This window comes from Plutella xylostella, chromosome 11 (assembly GCF_932276165.1).
Source record: "Plutella xylostella chromosome 11, ilPluXylo3.1, whole genome shotgun sequence".
In the NCBI taxonomy this organism is placed as follows: Eukaryota; Metazoa; Arthropoda; class Insecta; order Lepidoptera; family Plutellidae; genus Plutella; species Plutella xylostella.
Window position 1 is genome coordinate 1,880,907 of NC_063991.1, and position 22,758 is coordinate 1,903,664.

The window sequence follows — 22,758 nt, forward strand, 5'->3', positions numbered from 1 at the left end:
TTAGTTTTTTTTTATGGTATTGATCTTAATTGAAAGCCTAATTCTTCAGCTTTCGAATGACATATCACTTTTATATTTACCATTTATCGTTTTAGGAAAATCAATGTATATGTGCGCCGTGAAGGCTTGAGTCGATTTGGTTGCTCGCGAGTGTAGTTAATCAAGTTAACACATACGCTACTTTTCAAAGCGAAATTTGTAAGGTAGTATAGTTTATAGCATAATTATGTACTTACCTTAAATGTCCCCGTCGACACTGCCTTGTAGTTCTCCAAGATTTTAAAGAACCTTTCCACCGCGTATCTGTAATGGAAAGATGAGAAAAGTTATTCAGGAAAAATATGGAGTTACAATTTTTATTTCATATCATCGGAACAAACTCTGGTTTAATCCTAATTATATTTAAAAACAAATATCTTTTTTCTGCTATTTATTAGAGGTTGGTTGGCATTTAACTATAAAACTTTTGAGTCCTTGACATTTCAGTATTGGTGCCTTCAGACAATCGACATCATTGTCTATTCTCAGTGTCTACAGGGTGTTGCAAAATGGGTATACTAAGCCGAAACCTACATGTGCAGCATGTTATATCTAAGCCCGAAACTGAAATCAGAATTTGGAAATACGCGAAAAAAATAATATTTTTTCCATAGTAAAAGTCACGTATTACATAAAAAAGTAAGTCCCAGTAACCTTCGTACTTTAATTAATACTCCTACCTACGAACTTTGTAAATGTAACAATGAATATGGTAGAAGATCTGCAAGATACATACTACCGCATACTTTAAATAAGCTCCCAAAGGAGACTCAAAATAATCTTGAACTTAGTAATAAAATACAAACAAAAAATATATTAAAACGTTATTTCATCAAAGAAAAGTACGGTCCGTGTGTGTCAGACAGATCTCCTACCGCTCCACCTCAACTAAACTAGATATTACTGCCTACTTCAACATGTTCCTCACTTTCTGTTATAAAAATGATGTATATGTATACCTATGTACCTACTTGTATACTGTCTGTGTACTTACATAAAAAAAACCTAACCTTGATGTCTAAATTAATAAGTGTTCCTAGGTACTTGTACTTGTACTTACCTACTTATACATACATAAATGTTTATTTAAAACATTTATGTATGTATAATCCTTAGCTAAACTTACCGTATGTACCTGCATACATCTACCAACGTAATACTAACTTGCATGGTGTGTGTAGGTGCATAACTAGGTTGTTTTCTGGTATTGTTTTTGTTTTTTGCACTTAACGCTGCTACTGAAATAACTTTTTATAACTAAGTATAATGTTAATTTATAATTTTTTTTTTTTTACTTATACGCTGTTCTAGGGTAACAATCTAAGGCTATTATAATCTCACCTAGTAAGTAGATTAAGTCCTTGGATCTTGTAATTCAAAAATTACTTATTTTCTTGAAATAAACAGTTTAAATTTTAAATTTTTTTTTTTTTTTTTACGTGACCAATAAAGTTTCTATGGAAAATGAAAATTTTTTTTCGCGAATTTTCAGATTCTGATTTCAGTTTCGGGCTTAGATATAACATGCTGCACATGTAGGTTTCGACTTAGTATACCCTTTTTGCAACACCCTGTATTGTCAACACAGGCCGTAATCGTCTACCGCTGAACATAGAGCGCAAAAGATGTCCAAAGAAAACGGCGGCAAATTTAAAAATCTACTTGTGGCTTTTCCCTCCCTCTCTTAGCAATGATCTGAGCTTCTGAATTCAAACGATATAAATACTGATATAACCACATTCTACAACAAATTAGAAAAAATAATATCCGAGCATACGCCCTTAAAACGAAACGACGCTATCAAATACCCTGTATGGTACAACGATGCCCTTATTCATTGCATTAAAGAAAAACTAAAATACCATAAAAAATTTAAACGTTTTGGAAATCCAAGAGACTACAACTCATTCTGTCTACTTCGTGAAAGAAGCAAAATCATGATTAAAAACCGGCCAAGTGCGAGTCGGGCTCGCGCACAAAGGGTTCCGTAGCAGCAAATATAATAACCAAAATTACAGTTAAATCAACCTATCTCAAAAACTATAAGAGATACTTTGATCAAACCAAAAATCGTTGAAAGAGTTAATTAGCATGCATCACCTCTATTTTTTTTAGAATTTTATACCCCGTAGTTATAAAAATAGAGGGGGGGGGACATACTTTTTACGACTTTGAGAGCTGATATCTCAAAAACCGTTCACTTTAAGAAAAATGTTTTTTAGAAAACTTTATATCATTTTAAAAGACCTTTCCATTGATACCCCACACGGGTATGTACATCGAAAAAAAAAATTTCATCCCTCAGTTACATGTATGGGGGGCCCCACCCCCAATTCTTTTTTTTACTATTTAGTGTCATATTTTTGTAGCGGTTCATACAACACATATTCCTATCAAATTTCATCACTGTAGTACTTATAGTTTCCGAGTAAATCGGCTGTGACAGACGGACAGACGGACAGACGGACATGACGAAACTATAAGGGTTCCGTTTTTGCCATTTTGGCTACGGAACCCTAAAAATGTTACAAGGAGTTCATAGCCAGTACCGAACATTCTCTTTTAAGTGGCACATCAAAAGCATTTTGGTCTTTCATTCATTCTAAACGATCATGTGGGAAAATACCCCAATCAATGTCCTACAATAACATCACAACTTCTGACCCCAATATTATATGTAATTTGTTTAATGAATTCTTTGCCTCTACTTATGAGAGTCCCTCTAGTTTTGACACCGACGAGATTTCCTGTGAAAATGCCACCAACTGCTTGAGCAATATTTACATAACTAATGATGAAATCTTAACTAAAATAAAACACATGGACGACTCCAAAGGATCAGGACCAGATGGTATTCCCACTACTTTCATAAAATCATGTGCAGCTGAACTTGTTATTCCGTTGGAAATAATTTTTAACAAATCATTGATATTTGGTATATTTCCCGACAAATGGAAAGAAGCTCATGTTGTTCCTATTCTAAAGTGTGGTGATGCATCTAAATGTGAAAATTATCGACCTATAAGCATATTGGCCATCATTGCCAAACTATTTGAGAGCTTGGTGTATGACTACATTTACGCATTAGTTAAACCCTTAATATCAGAAAAACAACACGGTTTTGTAAAGCAAAAATCCACAGTATCGAATCTTTTAGAATTCACGAACCACATTTATGACGCATTTGATGACAAAAAAGAAATCCATTCGGTTTATACAGATTTTAAAAAGGCCTTCGACAAAGTGAATCATGAAATCTTGAAATTAAAATTACAATCTTTTGGTATTCATGGCTCTTTATACCGATGGATTGATAGTTACTTGACAAATAGGTCTCAGTTGGTAACTCTTAAGGGTTTCAAATCTGTTCCAAGTTTGGTAACATCAGGTGTTCCTCAAGGGTCACACCTCGGACCATTATTTTTCATTTTATTCATAAACGACCTTCCTAAAAAACTAAAATGTAACTCTCTCCTATACGCAGATGACCTTAAGATTTTTAAACAGATATCATCTGATGCTGACTGTTTGGATATACAAAACGATATATCAACTCTTAATAATTGGTGCATATCAAATAAAATGTGTTTAAATATTTCTAAGTGTTTCGTTGTCAAATTTAGTAATCTAGCCAAATCCCGAGATTATACATACAAAATTAATAACACCGTGTTGAAAACTGAGGAGACAGTAAAAGATTTAGGAGTCATATTAGATAAAAAATTAACATTTAAATTTCACTACGAAAAGCTGATTAGCTCATGCAATCAAACGTTAGGCTTCATTCTTAGAGTTTGCAAGGAGTTTAAAAATCCTTACACATATATTACACTTTTCAATTGTCTTGTTAGATCGAAATTAGAGTATGCCAGTATAATCTGGAACCCGTTTTATATGGTCCACATTAACCTCTTGGAACGCATTCAGAGAAAATTCTTAAGAATATTATCCTTCCGTTTTGGTCTTAAATACAAGTTACGTTCATATGAAAGTAGACTATTTCATTTTGGATTAGATTCGTTAAAGAATAGACGCTGCTCTACAGATATTTTGACTCTACATAAAATAATCCACGGAAGTCATCATACGTCACTTTTGTCTGAAATTTACATAAACTTTGTCACAAAAGCACCAAGAGCAGGTAGAGTCTACAAGACATTTCATATTAAGACACGTAGAACAAACAGAGATTCGAACTCTCCAATTGCTCGCATTTGTAGGCAGTATAACGAATTAACCATTCGTGAACCAAATTTGGACATATTTGTTAGTAATAAAACTACATTGCGATCACTAATTTATTCTTCCTTTCACTAGTTTATATTATACTAGCTGTTCCCGCGCGCTTCGCTTCGCCTTAAAAAGTTTTCCCGTGGGAATTCCGGGATAAAAAGTAGCCTATGTTCTTTCCCAGGGTCTAGACCGTATGTATACCAAATTTCATTTAAATCCGTTCAGTAGTTTTGGCGTGAAAGAGTAACAGACAGACAGACAGACAGACAGACAGACAGACAGACAGACACAGTTACTTTCGCATTTATAATATTAGTTAGGATTTTATATCCAAAATTATATGAACCTGAGCTTTATATGGAAACTGTTGGTTAGTAATAAATTTAACTTAACTACTTATGTAAAACTAAAACCAGTAATTTAAACTTTAATTTAAGTATAACTATTTCAACCTTAAATTCTTAACTTTTGTACTTATATAATACTATAGCTGTTCCCGCGCGCTTCGCTTCGCCTTAAAAAGTTTTCCCGTGGGAATTCCGGGATAAAAAGTAGCCTATGTTCTTTCCCAGGGTCTAAACCGTATGTATACCAAATTTCATTCAAATCCATTCCGTAGTTTTGGCGTGAAAGAGTAACAGACAGACAGACAGACAGACAGACAGACAGACAGACAGACACAGTTACTTTCGCATTTATAATATTAGTTAGGATGTAAGCAACTAACAAGACATGTTGTCAGTATCTATTGTGGGATGTTAATTAGTTAAGTATGTAAGTTAGCCATGTTTAATCATTTGTGACATGTATTGTTAACAACCTGTTTGATACTGCTTTAAAAAAAAAAAAAAAAAAAAAAAATGATCAAATAATAAAACTCACTGTTTCTCCAAAGGCTTGTCGTAGGGGCGGCACTCGCATATTCGGCAGATGATCTTGTTCGCGAGCTCGCTCTTTTGCGCCTCCGCAAGTAGCTGCTCGTGTATCACTGTCGCTCCTGAAACAAGACAAACAATTAAAAGAATGTATTTTTTTTTCATTATCGGTAGACTATGTACTTTTCCCTTCATTATCGGTAATATAAAGGGACATAGTTTAGGCTAAGCGCGCACTAAGATTTTACTTTTTGCGAAACGATTTAAGAAACCGCTGGTATAGTTTTACATTACGTTATATTCTAGCGACAAAACAATCACGCTTTGAAAAATATTTTAGGACGCGCTTGGCAGCTTATCATCCGGAGGTATTTACGCATAATAGCCCACCTTCCCCTGCAATGGGCCTCTAGCCGACGGGGAAAATCAGCTCGCCACGATAGATTATTAGGCAACCCATGATATAATCTGCCGTCATACTTGTGGGATGGTGTCTTTATGGTCTCAAAACATAGTATTTGAATCATGTAATAATTGACACAGATTAGATTTTGATATTTTTACCACCCTGTAGAAGCCACAACATATTACCTGCATCAGAGACGGGCGGGCGGCGCGCGGGGTCCCAGCCGCCCACGTCCAGCTCGGTGCCAAGCGAGCGAGTCAGCCACGCAGAGTCTACCGTTGTGTCGTCACCTGGAATGTTCACACCAAATTAGTTACCTATATGATAGAGGTCTTTTTTCGCTATTTCTTCTCCTCAGTGACCGAGTCTTTGTGAAATTGTGGTAAAATTATTTATTTATTTATTTATTTATTTACAAAAAACTACCACTATTATTACAGTTACAACCAATTCAATAGTGTAGCTACTTAACATAATTTTATATACTTAATAATAATTTAAGGTCTAGAGCTAGACCCACAAACAATAACATTTAAAAACAAACAATTAAAATACAGGAGCCTCCCTATCCGTAACAAATAATAAATAAATAAATATGTGGGGACATCTCACACACGGCCATCCGACCCCAAGCTAGGTAGAACCTGTGTTATGGGTGTCGGACAGCTGATATATCTACACAAATACATAGATAGATAGATACTAAATATAAATATCAACACCCAAGACCCGAGAACAAATATCTGTGTTTAAACAAATATCTGCCCCAGCCAGGAATCGAACCCGGGACCTTCGGCTCAGTAGTCAGGGTCACTAACCACTACGCCATTCGGTCGTCTATACCTTACTATACTTTGTTTGTTATCGTAACAGATAACAAACAAAGCAACTTTCGTGAATTCACTCAGCGGACAATGATGAATGTCCGTCCTATCATCGATCCTGTTCAAGAGGTGTATCGCGCGGGTGACGGGCGCCTGCCGGAGCAGGGCGGTCCTGCCGCAGGGTGCAGCAAACGTGCGGGATTTACGTGATCTTAAAGAATTGCTAGGCACCGTCAGCCGCAGCTGCTGAAGTATACTGGGATTGCCAGTCTTTCCTCTCCATATCCTAAAAAGGTATGATGTCAACGCCAGATCACGACGAACTTCCAACCTATTGTAACCTACCATTCCTAGCACGAATAGAGTTGGGTACAACAGTGGGTATCCGGGATAGACTCCGTACAGTTTCATGTAGAGAAAACGTATGAATTTATTCTGAATCTTGTCAATCATGCTACTGTACTTCACTTCACTAGGAGCCCACACTACGGCGTTGAACTCTAGTTTGCTACGAACTAAAGCATTAAATAGAGCTTTAATGGCCGTGATATTTTTAAAACCTCTAACTGTTCTGAGCACAAAACCCAAAGTCTTAAACGCTTGTTTGCATACTCCCGTTATATGTTCCTTGAACGATAAATCCGAAGTCATTCGCACGCCGAGGTCCCGTACCGAGGTTACTCTCTCCATTGGGCTCCCCCCTAGAGTGCACTGATGTTGTACCGGATTTTTACTTCGACTGAAAGTAATTACGCAGCATTTGGAACCATTGAAAGACAGTTTATTCTCACGACTCCACTCCTCGACATTGTTAATGTCCTGCTGGAAGCGAATCTGATCATCCTGACATGAAATTGGGGCGAACAACTTGAGATCGTCTGCAAACAATAGACAACCCGAAGATTGTACGACTTCAGGCAGATCATTGATTAAAATGATAAACTGCAATGGCCCCAGGTTGCTTCCCTGACTTACTCCGGAAAGCGTGCGGTAAGGGTCTGAGTAATGGTTTCCACATTGTACGTACTGTTTGCGATCTATTAAATAGCTCGCAAAGAATTCCAGCGTCTTCGGAGTGCATCCTGCTCTTGCCAATTTTAGAAGAAGCACGTCATTATCAACTAGGTCAAAGGCCTTACAAAAATCGAAGTAGGCCGCGTCGACCTGCACTCTCTGATCTACTTGTGGTGTTATGGCAGTGACAAAGTTCAGAAGATTCGAGGTAGTGCTACACCCTGAGCGGAAACCGTGCTGAGCATCACTCAGTTGTCCTTTAATCTCTGTATAAATAACCTTATATAGAGCGGATTCGAAGACCTTAGAAAATGTGGAAAGAATAGCCACCGGTCTATAGTCTTTGACGTCAGTTCCTCCGCTGCCCTTTGGCACCGGGATGACTCTAGTCAATTTCCAACAGTCTGGATACGTGGAACTCTCTAAACATATATTATAAATGTGACAGAGCGGGCCCGCCAGCACCTCGCGGCAGTCTCTAACTAGGTATGGTGGAATGCCATCCGGTCCAACCGCTCGCTTGGGCGCGAGCGCCCGCAGAGCGTCGCTCACGGCGGCCGGCGCTAGCGCCTGCAAGTGCACTCGCGCCGCGCCCTCACTGCCGCCCGCGCGCGACGCCTGCGACGCTGATAATTCAGGCGCTCGATCACAGTAAACTGAGTGAAAGTACCGAGCGAACTCAGTAGCACACTCTTCGTCGTTTAAAGCCGTCCCATCCTTTTCAAGCCTAGATTTATTTGAATTATTAAACTGTATAAATAGTAACTGTACCCTAATTCTGTCTTTTTTCTCTTTCTTTTTATCCATGCCAGGGTTGTCGGGCAGAGAACGCAATAATTGATAAGATCAGCTTTTGTACCCTAATGTTTTTTTAATGTTATTCATTTGTTCATGTACAAAAAGGTAGGTAGGTAGGACAGGCAGAGCGCACAGTGGCACGGGAGAGAGAGAGACAGACATACCCTCGTGCAGAGCGCGCCTCACTCGCTCGTACAGAGAGCGCACGGCGGCTCGCGACGCGCACGCGCACAGGCAGAGCGCACAGTGGCACGGGAGAGAGAGACAGACATACCCTCGTGCAGAGCGCGCCTCACTCGCTCGTACAGAGAGCGCACGGCGGCTCGCGACGCGCACGCGCACAGGCAGAGCGCACAGTGGCACGGGAGAGAGAGAGACAGACATACCCTCGTGCAGAGCGCGCCTCACTCGCTCGTACAGAGAGCGCACGGCGGCTCGCGACGCGCACGCGCACAGGCAGAGCGCACAGTGGCACGGGAGAGAGAGAGACAGACATACCCTCGTGCAGAGCGCGCCTCACTCGCTCGTACAGAGAGCGCACGGCGGCTCGCGACGCGCACGCGCACAGGCAGAGCGCACAGTGGCACGGGAGAGAGAGAGACAGACATACCCTCGTGCAGAGCGCGCCTCACTCGCTCGTACAGAGAGCGCACGGCGGCTCGCGACGCGCACGCGCACAGGCAGAGCGCACAGTGGCACGGGAGAGAGAGAGACAGACATACCCTCGTGCAGAGCGCGCCTCACTCGCTCGTACAGAGAGCGCACGGCGGCTCGCGACGCGCACGCGCACAGGCAGAGCGCACAGTGGCACGGGAAGCGGCAGCGGTACACCCATTGCTCCATCTCTATGCCGCTGTGGGGGAAAAAGAAAAAAACAATGGTTAGTTTAAATTAATAGTCATTGGTAGAAATGTGGTTAAGATTTTTGCATAAAAAAGTCAAAATTCAATGAAGAATAATAATTTTCTAATGAGAAATACGCATTACTTTACAGCGTCCAAAAAGGGTTGGTGGTTAACCGAATGAGCCGACAACGCTCACATTATAATCACCAATGGAGATAATAATATTCTAAGTGTAGCCACTCGTCCACCGCTTGCAACACCCTGTATACTCACAGTATGGCGGCGCAGACAGACATGGTGTATATGAACACGGACACCTCACTGCGCGAGTGGTGCACGCCCATCAGCCACTCGTCCACCGCTTGCAACACCCTGTATACTCACAGTATGGCGGCGCAGACAGACATGGTGTATATGAACACGGACACCTCACTGCGCGAGTGGTGCACGCCCATCAGCCACTCGTCCACCGCTTGCAACACCCTGTATACTCACAGTATGGCGGCGCAGACAGACATGGTGTATATGAACACGGACACCTCACTGCGCGAGTGGTGCACGCCCATCAGCCACTCGTCCACGGCTTGCCATTCGCACGAGTCTTCGGGGGCGTCTGAGGAAACAATACATTTTTTCGTGTTATAAATAAAGCCACCACTAGCAAATCCTCCACTTCGCCATAAAAATTTGAGGTAATTCAATTCCAGGATGAAAAGTAGCGTATATCCTGCTCCTGGTTTTTAGCTATACCTTCCTAGCAATTTTCAGGCAAAAAGGTTCAGCTGTTCTTGAGTTATAAATAGTTTAGCTAAATCGACTTTCTTTTCTTATATAAGTCTTATACCAGTCCTGCATACATACGGTAGCACGGGACGGGACGCGGGACAAGATGAGGCAAAAGGCTTCTATCGGGCAGCCTCAAGAGAAAACTTTTACCATGTCTTGTCGTGCGCGTCTTACACGCGTTTTAGGTATGAGGTAGGTTGAGGCATTCCACCTAAGTCTAGCTCTTTCAATGAAAAAAATACATATAAGAACAGACTTTACAAAAGAAAACATAATGCATTTTCAAATTGGTTGTATTAGGGCCGATTTTTCAATGCTCAGATAGACAACCAGATAGCGTTTATTCGACAGATAGCGAAATATTGAATTTTTCAACCGTCAGATAGAGCTTATTCGTCCAATAACTCAGTTAACTGGAGAATAAATCTATCTGCTGCTTGAGCCGCCAGATAGTGCTTATTCGATTGATAATTTGACATTTGAGGTTATTAAGTAAGTTCTTTTTTGTGTTTATACCAATTCTAAACTATACAAGCGCAGAGAATAATCGTCTTTTCAATGGATATTTTCGATGATATTGATGATTTGTCGATCGAAAAAGAGGCAGTAGGTAATGAACGAATGTATTAATCCTGTTGAAAGGAAAGTCAGAGTCGTCAAAACGAGGCCTGATCATTACAGCATGTGGGATGCAAAAGAATTTCATCGCCGAAAGGCGCCAGACTACAAACATTGTGTTGATTTATTTTCAAGCATTAATTTAAAAAAAAACAGGAATGTAGTAGCCGTTCCTTCATAATAAAATATTAAGGTACATTATAGTTTTTCATTTTATGATAAGTAGGTAACCTATGCTACATATACCTAAGTATCTAAGACATCCCTCCTGCTTGGCGGGATGATCTTCTATGTCCAGTAGTGGACGGCTATAAGCTGAGGAGAAAAGAGAGAAACCATCCAGTACTTGATAATAAAACATAGGTGTTATTTCTTTCAGTTTTTATTCATTAAATTTAAATTAAGGATACGTTGAATGCTAATGTTGGAGCAAATGCCTAACACCTTTTCTTCTACATCGTTAAATGAAGGAGCATTTGAGGGCCCAGCTCCAGTTTTGTACATCTCCTGCCTTTGCAGGGAAGACTTCTTCTTACGACTTCTTCTTCATTGTTTTTTTGATGCCCTCCTACTTAAATTAAAGGATTTTCAATGAGCGGACTGGTTATACCACTGGAGTTAAAAGAAACTCAATTTTCTTCCATGCAGTCTCCTTATCTTTATTTGTTGCTGCATCGGTCTTTTTATTTTCTATGACATGTTTGAATAAAATTTATCTACCACTCACTAACACAGTAACTTCATTAATATTAAAATTCGCCGAACGCTCTTTTTTTGTGATTACATTGCGATCCAAAAATAACAAATATACCTAAACACCAAAATTGAAACAACCCAATAAACAACCAAACCAAACAGTCAGTCAGTGAGGCTTGTGTTGAGTGACAGTGACAGTTGACTCTGACAATCAAAATAGTAGTCTGTCCTGCTTTCGCACTAGGTGTCTACATATACTTGTTTCACCTATCCAGAGTTCAAGTAGAAAAATCGGTAAGATAGTTACCTATGGAATAAACTTTGATTATATACAACCCTAGATTCCCCTTAGAAGAAGCCATTGCGCCATACATAAACTGGGGCACTACTGCCCCGGTACAAATTTCGCTCTAGCAGTGTCTATTGTGTCATCGCCGGTGCTACACATATTTGACAGTTGTTATTAATTTCAGTTTTGTCCTTTTAAAATGCGTTTATGTGCTTTAAAAGTGTGCAGAAACTACAAAGGTTGACTAAAAACGACATACAGGGTCACCTACCATCTGTAAATAATGTATTAATATTAATAATTTAATAAAGTAAATATTGATATAATTTTGGTCGGTGTTGCCAGTTTTTTCTTGAAAATAAATACCAAAAAGTGATGATAATTTATATGAACCGCTTGAATGTCCTGTCGACACCCGGTCGACATGAAAAGTGTACCATAAATTGTTTGAAATTAAATGAAATGAAATGAAATCGTTTATTTTTTCGACGTAGAATTAGAATTACTTGTCAAAAGTCATAATCTACCACCATTTCACAAAGTGATTTCGTGATTGGATTCTTAAAATTGGATTTAGGTACTTACCTTGAATTCATTTTATATAAATTTTCTTTGATGGTGCAAAATAAATAGTAGGTATTCTATTCTATTCGGCGACTGGTGTAGTGGTTAGTGACCGTGACTGCTATGCCCAAGGTCCCGGGTTCGATTCCCGACTGGGGCAGATATTTATATTTGTACTCGGGTCTTGGGTGTTGATATTTATATTTAGTATGTATCTTTCTATGTATTTGTGTAAGATATATCAGCTGTTCGACACCTATAACACAGGTTCTGCCTAGTTTGGGGTCGGATGGCCGTGTGTGAGATGTCCCCACATATTTATTTATTTATTATTTATTCTATTCTATATCGCCTTCAATAATGGATGGAATTTGCAAATCCTACGCATTTATTAAAATCATTTTTTTTCTGCGTTTCTATGGTTGTTGGTTTTGCAATTTACGAAAACGAAAAAAGTTTCGGTATTCTTTTGTCAACTGTATACCTAGATCATCTGTCAAAATATTCGTGATAGTTTCCGCTGAAATTGTATTCGAGAAAACGTAAACATTTACACAACTAAATCTAACATAATTTATTATGGGTACAAAAGGTAATTTTATCACTAACAGCTTAAATTATAATATATATGTATTATCAGCATACCGAATAAAAATTCCCTAAAAAATATCACCACATTAGATAGATAGATAAATCATTTATTTATTCCACATAAACATACCACATAAGTACAACAAATAAGTACCACATTATTATAGTGTTTCCATTTTCTACCAACATAGTAACAATTTACTTACGTTGCCACATTTTTTCATGCACTCGATGACATGACAGGAGGGAATGACAGTACAGTCACGCACAAAAGTAATAAAATATTGGCCTGTTTACAATGTAGGCGATGTATGGGATGAGTCCGTCTAGGGTTGTAAATGGTCGAAGGGAATAAATCACAATTGAAAAATGGTTTAGCAACTACCAAGCCGATAAACAGCCAAATAAATTTATTCGTTTGATAGTTATTTGACCTATTATCCTGGCATTGAAAAACCGGCCCTTAATGGTGTTTTCCTGTATATTGTAATAATAAAAGCACTCACCACAAACATAGTTTAGAAGCGCCGCTTCGTCCTCAGGCGACACGGGGGACGGCTGGTCGCACGGAAACAACTCGTTTTGCATACTGGAAACAAAATAAAAACTTTAGTGAAAATTATATTAATTAGAAAGTATACCGAGTACTTTACAGCAGAATCGGTTTTATGTCTCACTTTTATCCCTCTTTCATGGATCACAAACGGGTGTCTACCGCATTACGTGCACGATAACGCATGTATGCGTTATCTTTGTGTTTGAAAGTGTACTTTCTTTTGAAGGGAAGATAATTATAAGCAGCGTTATGATACGCATTCTAGCAACATTTAGCGAGACGCGTGGCAGCGTAACTATCAAAGTTATATATTTTTTTAATCTGTGTAAAACATTTAATCGATTTAGTTGGTTCATGTTATTGGGGTACTCACATGTCGTCCTGTGCGCCGTAGTTGTCTTCATCGCCGCCCGGCATCTCCGCCTGCGCTTCCGCTGACGCGAGCAGCTGAAACATATCATCATCAGTCAGTTATCATCATCATCAACAGTTTATCAGTCTACCTATATAGGTATTGAAAACAGATCATAGTCATTGTAACAAGGTTTGTTTATGCATTATGAAATTGGCAATTTATGTTCAAATGCAAAAAAATACCTTGTTGCTGTGTCTAGATGGAGAATCTCAAGCAGAGGATATGTAAATCAACATGCAATGGACTAATATTTGTTGTCTGAAATGCCGTGCGGGCTATACACCGTATACAGAAAGAAGGCTGATCACCAGCTCCAATCGCTTTTTCTATATTTTTTGGCAAATGTACTAATAGCCAGCTTTCTGCTCTTAATGCAGCGGAGGCTTTATACAGGGTGAAAAATAATTCGCCATCGTAAAAGTAGACTAACAAAGTTTCTATTGTTGTTTTTTTTCGCTAATTTTGACATTCTGATTTCATTTTCGGTCTTAGATATAACATGCTGCATACGTATGTTTCAGCTTAGTATACCCATTTTGCAACACCCTGTTGAAGAAGCGTGTATTAACCTGTAAGATGTCCTCGTGTCGTATGAGGAACTGCGCGGGCGCGGCGCCGGTGTCCGCGCTGAGAAGAGGTAGCAGGAACTGGCCCATTGGTGGCGCTTCTGCGTCCTGGGAAGAGAAAAAATATTGTATTAGGCTAGTTTGGTAGTCACGCTTCAGTCAGTCGGAGTGGGACCAAAATTAATCAATCGGATCAGTAGAAGATCAAAATATATACGTAACTATAATCAATAATTTTAAAAAACTAATACAAAATGTGTTGATTTCTTTTAATCTATCTAATCTAACTAAAGCGATTATTATTTATTGAGTCAACCTCTTAATAGCTTGCTTGATAAATGTTTTACTTTATAAAGGATGGCTGCCCCCAGAAATATCTGCCGGAATTACTATAAATTCTAGGTGTTACAAACCAAAAACTTAATGAACATTTTGCTAAAAACTTTTCCAAAGTTACCTAATACCTACAAGCCTTACCCCACAAAGCGATTTCTCCCAGTCAACATACCTGCGGCTTGTCCTGGTACTCGCTGCTGTCCACCTCGGCGGCCGTCGACGCGTTCTTCACAGACGAGTCTTCCGATGACACCGCTGTAGGAAAAATAAAAGGGAATTTAGTACATCGACCAATGAGAAGATTGTATTGTATTGTGCTACACCCACCCAGACCGGGGAGCACAGAATTGTTCATCGTGAATAGTTCATCAACCAATGAGAAGAGGGTATTTATTAGATGGTAGTCTATCTCGGCATAGACGCGTGACGTGAAATCACGTGAATGCGGTCCAAAAATTGATTAGTACCTCCTTTTTTTATAGAAACCACGCATAATCTAACACACAGAAAATACATCCACATGTTGTTGTTCATACAATTTACGCAAAATGCAGCGTGATGCGGAGCAGTGTGAGAAACCCGTCACTCAGTCTGCCAATGCAGTGGTAAACTAGCATGCATTGAACTGCAATAGTAATTTTAGAACATCTTCCAGTTCCGTCTTCGTCACTTGTCATTTGACTTGCAGACAGTGGGTGTATCCAGCCAGCAGTATCACTCACTCAGTAGCCTCGTTCACTCACCATCATCTAGCTCGGTCCACAGATTGTCAGAGTCTCATGAAGTCATATCAGAAACAAGCTAGAGCCTTGTTTACTCAGTACTCTCATTCATTCAGTAGTTTCATTCACTCACCATCATCGAGCTCGGGCCACTGGTCATCAGAATCATCCAGGTATTTTGGACACCAGCCTGTTGTCTCATACACTCTGTAGTTTATTCCACTTACCATCATCCAGCTCAGTCCACTGGTCGTCGGAGTCGCACGAAGCCGGCACATCGGAGGCGTCGGACACGAGCTCCAGTCGAGGCAGACGCAGGGACACGACGCGGCGGCCGAGCGCGCTGCGACGACGCGACGCCTGAGGGGTTAACGTTGTTTTTGTTTAGTTTATCAACAATCTTTAAACAATAAGTTCAAGGATAATGTGGTAGTTGAAAGAAAAGAAAGAAAGAAAGTCATTTATTTAGTATGGTTGTGTTTACAAGGTTGGTGATCCTGACTGCTATGCGAAGGCCTCAGGTTTGGTTGATCCCGGGCGAAGTATTATGTTTGAACAAATATGGTAGCAGTATGGCTATTGTCCATCAGTTAGCTGATGATGATGATGTGGTAGCTGACAGGTTTTTTTTTCTGTAAACAGTATTTACCTCCTTGGCCTGCTTGGTGATGGGCTTGCGTCTCCCAGTGCGCAGGGGGCGCGGGGGGCGGCGCGCGCGGTGCACTCCCGATGACGAGGTCGATGATGATGAAGACGAAACGCTGCCGGAGCCGCGGTGGCCGATCTGTGGAGAGGGAGGGAGAGGGTTAAATTTTATTCTGTTCTGTCATATTCTCTTGAATTCTTTGTGCCATACACACACCATACAAGTCCAATGGTTGGCGAGTTTTATTTGAACCACTGGACTGACGACCGAATGGCGTAGTGGTTAGTGACCCTGACTACTGAGCCGAAGGTCCCGGGTTCGATTCCCGGCTGGGGCAGATATTTGTTTAAACACAGATATTTGTTCTCGGGTCTTGGATGTGCCCGTAAAATGGCAATAGGCCCGCCCCCTATTACATTGGGACTAACATAACACTCTGGCGAAAAGTGGGTGCAGCAATGCACCTCTGCCTACCCCGCAAGGGAGTACATTAGTACAAGGTGTGTGTGCGTGTTTTTTTTTTTTGGACTGACTAGATATTACTATGCAGAATCTTCAAAGAACTCATTAATACATGTTGTGGGGCGGGATTCATGATCCCACATTGTTGCCCTGGTATGAGTTATTTCTTGAATATATTGTAGGGCCTACAGGGTGTAGGGTAACTGCAGTAATCTCATATAGCAAAATAATAAACAAAATATTATAAAAATCAAACTGAGCAGTACCAAGTTACAATGACTGATGCCCCAAAGGTCTCGGGTTTAAGTTACAGCCAAGACAAGATATATTTTTTCAGACCATCCTTTGTTCTCTGGTCTCGGGTTTGAATGAATGATGGCAATAGGCCAGCTTTAATGTTTTATATAATATACCACTGGTGAAAAATGGGAAATTTGATGCAGCTTCACCACCAGCACCAGTCCACAACAGTCTCATTACTAAAGAGTATAAAGAATTACTACATTACAAGGGCGTACCCAGGTAGGGGCAGGGGGGGGCAGCTGCCCCCCCCTAGAAGATAAAATAAACGTTAATTTTCGTAAACCTAGTCAGTGCTATGTAGTTACGGACGATAGTACTTTTTCCAGTAAATAGAAATAGCATGAATTTATACGATCAATAGCGACAGCTTGTATTGAATAGTAATACCACGAAGAACGTTCTATACAACCTATTCTGAGACAAAATGTAAACAATCTCGATGTGTCTCTTTAATACGGCTGTACCATTTCAAAACCTAGCCTAGTAAGTGCCATGTTTGAAAAAAAACCTACTAAACGAAAGTCCTTGACTAAACCTACTAGTCTACACTGTCAAAAAAATGTCAGAAAAACCATTTCAAAACCTAGTAAGAGCCACCAACCACTTAAATCTTTACTTACTATGTTTTAAAATGGTCAATGGCTCATACTAGGTTTTCAAATCGAGGTTTAATTTTAGTAAGGCACAAACATTATTACTTACACTTTTTTCGAACAAAATATCAGATATTTCAGAACCCGTCTCTTTGAACCAATGAGTCCTAGAAAGTTGAATTAAAAGTAGAATATAAGAAAATGTTGTCTTCTTTATTAAAGCTATAGAGACCTTTCTCGTCAGAACCTTTCTACTAGACTTAGTAAACCAAAATAAACTCAACTTATAAAACATAGAAAACAGATTTTTAGCTCAAAATTTAAGAAATATTGTCTACTTTAAGGCAGTCATAAATAATTTTCATGTCAGAGCCTTCTTACTATGGCTATTTAATTTAGTTTATTTAAATTAAGATGAAACAAAAAAATAAAAATATGCGGTATTTTGAGCTATTACTATAGTTAAATAAAAGTGCTGCAAAATTGGAATTACACTCACGGGCAATGAAAAGGTTCCACTGAGAAAAGCACCAAATTACTCCTAAACGGAAAAAGGTAGCTTAATGACGCCTTCTGCAACATTGAAGTACATTTAACAGAGCATCAGGATCTTACAAACTAAAATAGGTAACATTTTGTTCAAATTTTAAAGTAAATATTTGAAAAAATTGCGATCATTTGCTGTCGGGATTTTGTGAGTGGAACTTTTTCATTTCCCGTGAGTGTATATTACGTGAAGGATCCGAAACATATAAAAAAAATTGCGACACCGCAATAACTGTAATTTCAATATAAAATGACACAAAAATGGCCCTTACTAGGTTATGAAATGGTCAGTCAGGGCTTTGGTTTTAGGGTCAGAAAACTATTTAAAACCTAGTTTGCGTTTTCTTTTGTGCATTACAGCAACAATATTAGTCATATTTAAATGAAATAGTATTGTATGTCAAGCCAAGTTTCTTTTAACCTTACATTCGTTCAGATTACTTCAGATATACTGTATCATAGTTTTACCAGGACATTGAAATGAAGGGACAAAAACATTTTTTGGCTCTCCTGAACATTTTGTCTAATGGTTCTTACTATGTTTTAAAATGGTACAGCCGAATAGTTTTTTAAAAAAGCATAAAATAAATAACATTATAACCGTAACGTTATTAATTATGGTTCATATTAGTTCTCTATCACATTTTTAACATCACGATTTTTCGTTTCAATATACCCGACCAAACATCATGAAACAGGTATGAGCTGCCCCCCCCTAGCGGAAATCCTGGGTACGCCCTTGCTACATTATGCTGTTTATGTATTTAACACCTATGTATAACTTATCATCATCATCTCAGCCATAGGATGACCACTGCTGAACATAGGCCTCCTCTAATGTGTTCCACCTTGTTTGATCGGAGGCAGCCTGCATCCAGCGCTTCCCTGCAGACTTGACTAGATTGTCCGAGCAACTCTCGCGGGGCACCTAACGCTGAGTCTGTCAGTATGTGGTTTCGATTTGAAAACTCTTGTGCTTCCATAAAAGTTATGGATGCAATAAATGATTGAGTATTAATTACTTTTATCATCTACATAAGTTCAAAATACATTGTTAACAAGCTTTTTTTAAGTTCAATGATTTAAATGTACAATGTATCTTTTACATGGTAAAAAACTCACATGGAAATTTTGGTATTCAAATACTCATAAAAACCATTCATAACATCATGTTGTACAAATAACAACAAGAATATAAGCTTTACAACTCTGACCCGGCACAACAATACAGACTTTGGTCCAGATATGGGTATTGAATTGCTAACTACTGTACAAAGCTCTCAAGTTTAATTTTGTGAGGAAAATCTAAAAATAATTGTCACATGTGCCTATTGTGGAGGTGGAAATACGCAATATAGTGGTGAGAGGTCATCGACACGCATTCTAAATCGTATGTAAATGGCTCAGTAAATAGGGGAAATAGATAAAAAGTGTTTTGTTGCGAAAAACGCCGCGACAGTCGTGGGAATCTGTCAAAATGCAGCGAGATGCATGTGCAAAAGAGATGGAAGATTGTCAGCCATTTTGGCAGGAAAATGAAGCTTTTCCATCGACTTACCGCTATTTCGAACAGCGACGGGAAGTCTGCCTGCGGCTGGCCGTCGTCCAGACCGGCTAGGATGCCTAGCTCAGCGCTCAGATCCGCCAGTTCAGCGCCGATGCGGTCCGCTCTGTCGGCATCGCCCAGCTCGTCTTTCAAGATATCTCCGATGTCGTCCGACACAGCGGCCACGGCTGAAGCCACCTCGTCGGACGCCACCCCGTCCTTGCCTAGCCCTTCGCCACCGCCGGCAAATATCTCCGCTTCATCAGGAGATCCCGACCTGCTGTGACCCGAACATTTCTCCGTCGAAAACATCATTTGGCAACCGAATTACAAAACGGAGTGAACGCACGAATCATCTAAAGTCACTGCAGATGATGTCCAATCACTCTAAAAGCGATAATTCAAAGGAAATTAAATGAAAAACCATTTTTTCCTCAGCACCGATAAATGTCCCGAAACTTTTTGACAATACCAATATGGCGACGATATTTTTAGGAATTTATGACCAGTGTACAAAATGTTTTTTCTCATTTTCAATTATGGCAGCATTATAAGTAAAGCGCGCGACAACGACGATGCCGCGTTATTATTTTGAGAAATTTAATGCCTACCTAAAATTTTAAAAGTATTATTATTATTTCATATTTTCTAAATACCTTATAATGATAAAATACATTTAAGTATTATAAATATTATCAGTGCTGCTATCTAACGGAAAAGTTCTACCAACTTTAAAAAAGTAATACATCTATAGCAGCACCAGATGGCGATGTTAAATATAGCGCCATCTTGTGTCGAGTAGCAATCAAAATAACCTCGGAAACTCCCCTGTAGGGTACAAATAGTATGGACCTAACATAATAGCAGCTACTGCCACAACTTTATAGTTACTGTGACTTCTTACCTATGTAGTTAATTTCTAAGATATCTTAAGATAGAAGTAAGTAGGTACCTACTTACTTTTGTATAAGATTTTATCATCATTATCATCATCACAACCCCACGCATGCTGGGGCCTGGGGCACGGGTTTCCTTCCAATGAAGAAATGGTTATTGACTACTTATAGGCCTTGTCCATTTGAAGCTAAGAAATATCATAAACGAGCTAAGTAATCATGGAATAATGTTATGTACCTATGTAATGAAAGAGGGGTGTTATATGTTAGGTAAATGTGTCTGTGTATCCGCATGTGTGTAAGTATGTGGTAGCATAGGTCCCAAACGGATTTTTTGTTTATTGGGAAATATATAGGATAGGTTATCGCACCCTCAGGATAATAGAGGCGTAATTCAAAAAACTAAATTGTTGGCAAATCGCAAAAAACGATCCGGAAATTTTCATTTTCAACTTTGATAGTATTGATTTAACTAATAAAGGGTGAAAATGGGACAATGTTATATTTTATTCACGAAGCCTGGGATGTCTATTTTTTGTTAATACAATAGACGTAAAGCTCTTGTACTATAAATATTATTTTATGATTTTTAACCAAAACCTAGTATTACTTAAGCCTTTATTGGGTTCCGCTCATCTCGCATAATCTTTATTGACCAAAACTCATTTCGCATAACTCGTATGGTCTAAACTTTTTTGGCCGAACTATCACTTTGCCAAGACTTATGTGGCATAAGGCTCGTTTCGTCTAAAACTCTTTAGGCACAATCTTTAAACACCTAAGTTTCGTTTGCTCAAATTTATGTTCGTCTATACCTATGTATAATCTTGTTTCTCGTAATGTTATCTTAATAAATAATATATTAAGTATGTAGTAAATGTACAAATTGTGGTATTTTTCTCCTACATCCCGAAAATCACGATATTGTATGATCAAAAAATCTAAAGTTAACGACCAATATAATTATTACAAACCCCATGAGATCGAAACCTAAAAATAGGTGCGACGACGAGCAAAGCGAGGAGGAGCGTGTTAGGTGCACATGTTCATCATAACCAAAGCGGAGCGCAGCGTAGCGGAGCGGAGCGTTTTCCAAACAGCGGAAACAATACAAGGCACCAGTTTGCGCTATGTAGGGAGACGCTCCGTCAAAGTTAAAGCCAAACGAATATTATTACTTTGTATAAACCTATGCCATAGCATTATTAGGCTATTCAAGATTTGACCATACCATTATTAGGCTAAACAATGTTATGCGAAATAACTTTTTACTAAACGAGATTTATGCCATACGATTTTCGGCGTAACGAGACTTTGACCAATCGTTACTATGCAATACGAGATTAGGCAAATAAATCTTGTTGGAATTTAATGCAACTATTATTTATTAATTTACTGTGGTAAATACAGAGAAAACTCAATTAAACTTTTAATAGGTTATTTATTACGACCATTACTTGACGCAGAGAAAAAATCAAGAGTGACAGTAGTGACATTGACGTGACAGCTGACATTGACATGACAGCTCATTGACGTTGACGTTTTGTTGACGTTTCATGATGAGTTGCGTTCCATTTTTCCATCATCCTCTCCTGAACGCAAACCCATGGCTTTACAGCAAAACTCATGCTTGGTTCGGTGAAGTCCTTTTGTGAGGACGTCAGCAGCCATCTCATCAGTACTTTTGTAGTGGACTTCGATCTTCCGACTGGATACCTTCTCTCGGATGAAGTGGTACCTCACGTCAATATGTTTACTGCGGGCATGGTAAACATCACTACCTGAAAGCTTAATTGTACTTTGATTATCACAATACATGATAAATGGCTGGTCCGTTTGTTCAGACCAGAGCTCACGGTGTAACTGGCCGAGCCACAGTGCCTCTTGTACTGCAGAAGTTAGAGACATGTATTCAGCCTCTGTGGACGATAGGGCCACGGTCAACTGCCTTTTTGAAGCCCAACTTATAGCAGCTCCCTGAAACAGAAAAACATGACCGGTGCACGAACGCCGGTCTTCTATATTCGATGCCCAGTCTGCATCACAGTAACCAACAACATTTTCTTCATTCTTCTTGTATGTTAGTTTCATGTTTGATGTTCCTTTTAGGTATCTGAGCACTCTTTTTAATGCTATCCAGTGTTCTTTAGTGGGCTTGCTATTGAAGCGGCTTAACATATTCACTGCATATGTTATATCTGGTCGTGTACCTTGAGACAGATATAAAAGACATCCAACTGCTTCATGATATGGTATGTCAGTCCTGACTTCATCATCACTCTTGGCCGGTATCAACTTCATGCTGACATCACAAGGTGTGTTGACTGCTTTGCTTTCTGCCATTCCAAAGCGTTGTAATATTTTCTCAATGTACAACGACTGATCTAATGAAATTTCATCTTCTTTTCTTGTTATTTTCAAACCAATACAAAATCTGGCTTCTCCTAGATCTTTCATTTTGAATTTTTGAGTTAATTTTTCTTTTACAGTATTTACAGTTCCTTCTCTGCTGTAAAAGAACAATAAATCATCGACATACAATGTAATGAACAGTATATCGTTCTCGTTTATGCAATAATATATGCAGGGATCA

General features: G+C 39.2%; 1 protein-coding gene across 1 annotated transcript in view; it reads right to left on the reverse strand.

Annotated features, from left to right (window-relative positions):
• Nucleotides 1-19,765, reverse strand: part of LOC105380894 — a 66,685-nt gene extending 46,920 nt beyond the window's left edge. Inside the window, 12 exon segments of the mRNA XM_048624283.1 lie at nt 237-303; nt 5,155-5,269; nt 5,739-5,843; nt 8,354-9,042; nt 9,530-9,647; nt 13,085-13,167; nt 13,508-13,581; nt 14,119-14,223; nt 14,624-14,706; nt 15,401-15,533; nt 15,823-15,957; nt 19,282-19,765. Coding sequence (XP_048480240.1) covers nt 237-303; nt 5,155-5,269; nt 5,739-5,843; nt 8,354-9,042; nt 9,530-9,647; nt 13,085-13,167; nt 13,508-13,581; nt 14,119-14,223; nt 14,624-14,706; nt 15,401-15,533; nt 15,823-15,957; nt 19,282-19,584 — 2,010 coding nt within the window. The 5' untranslated portion in view covers nt 19,585-19,765.
• Nucleotides 19,766-22,758: the final 2,993 nt, after the last annotated feature.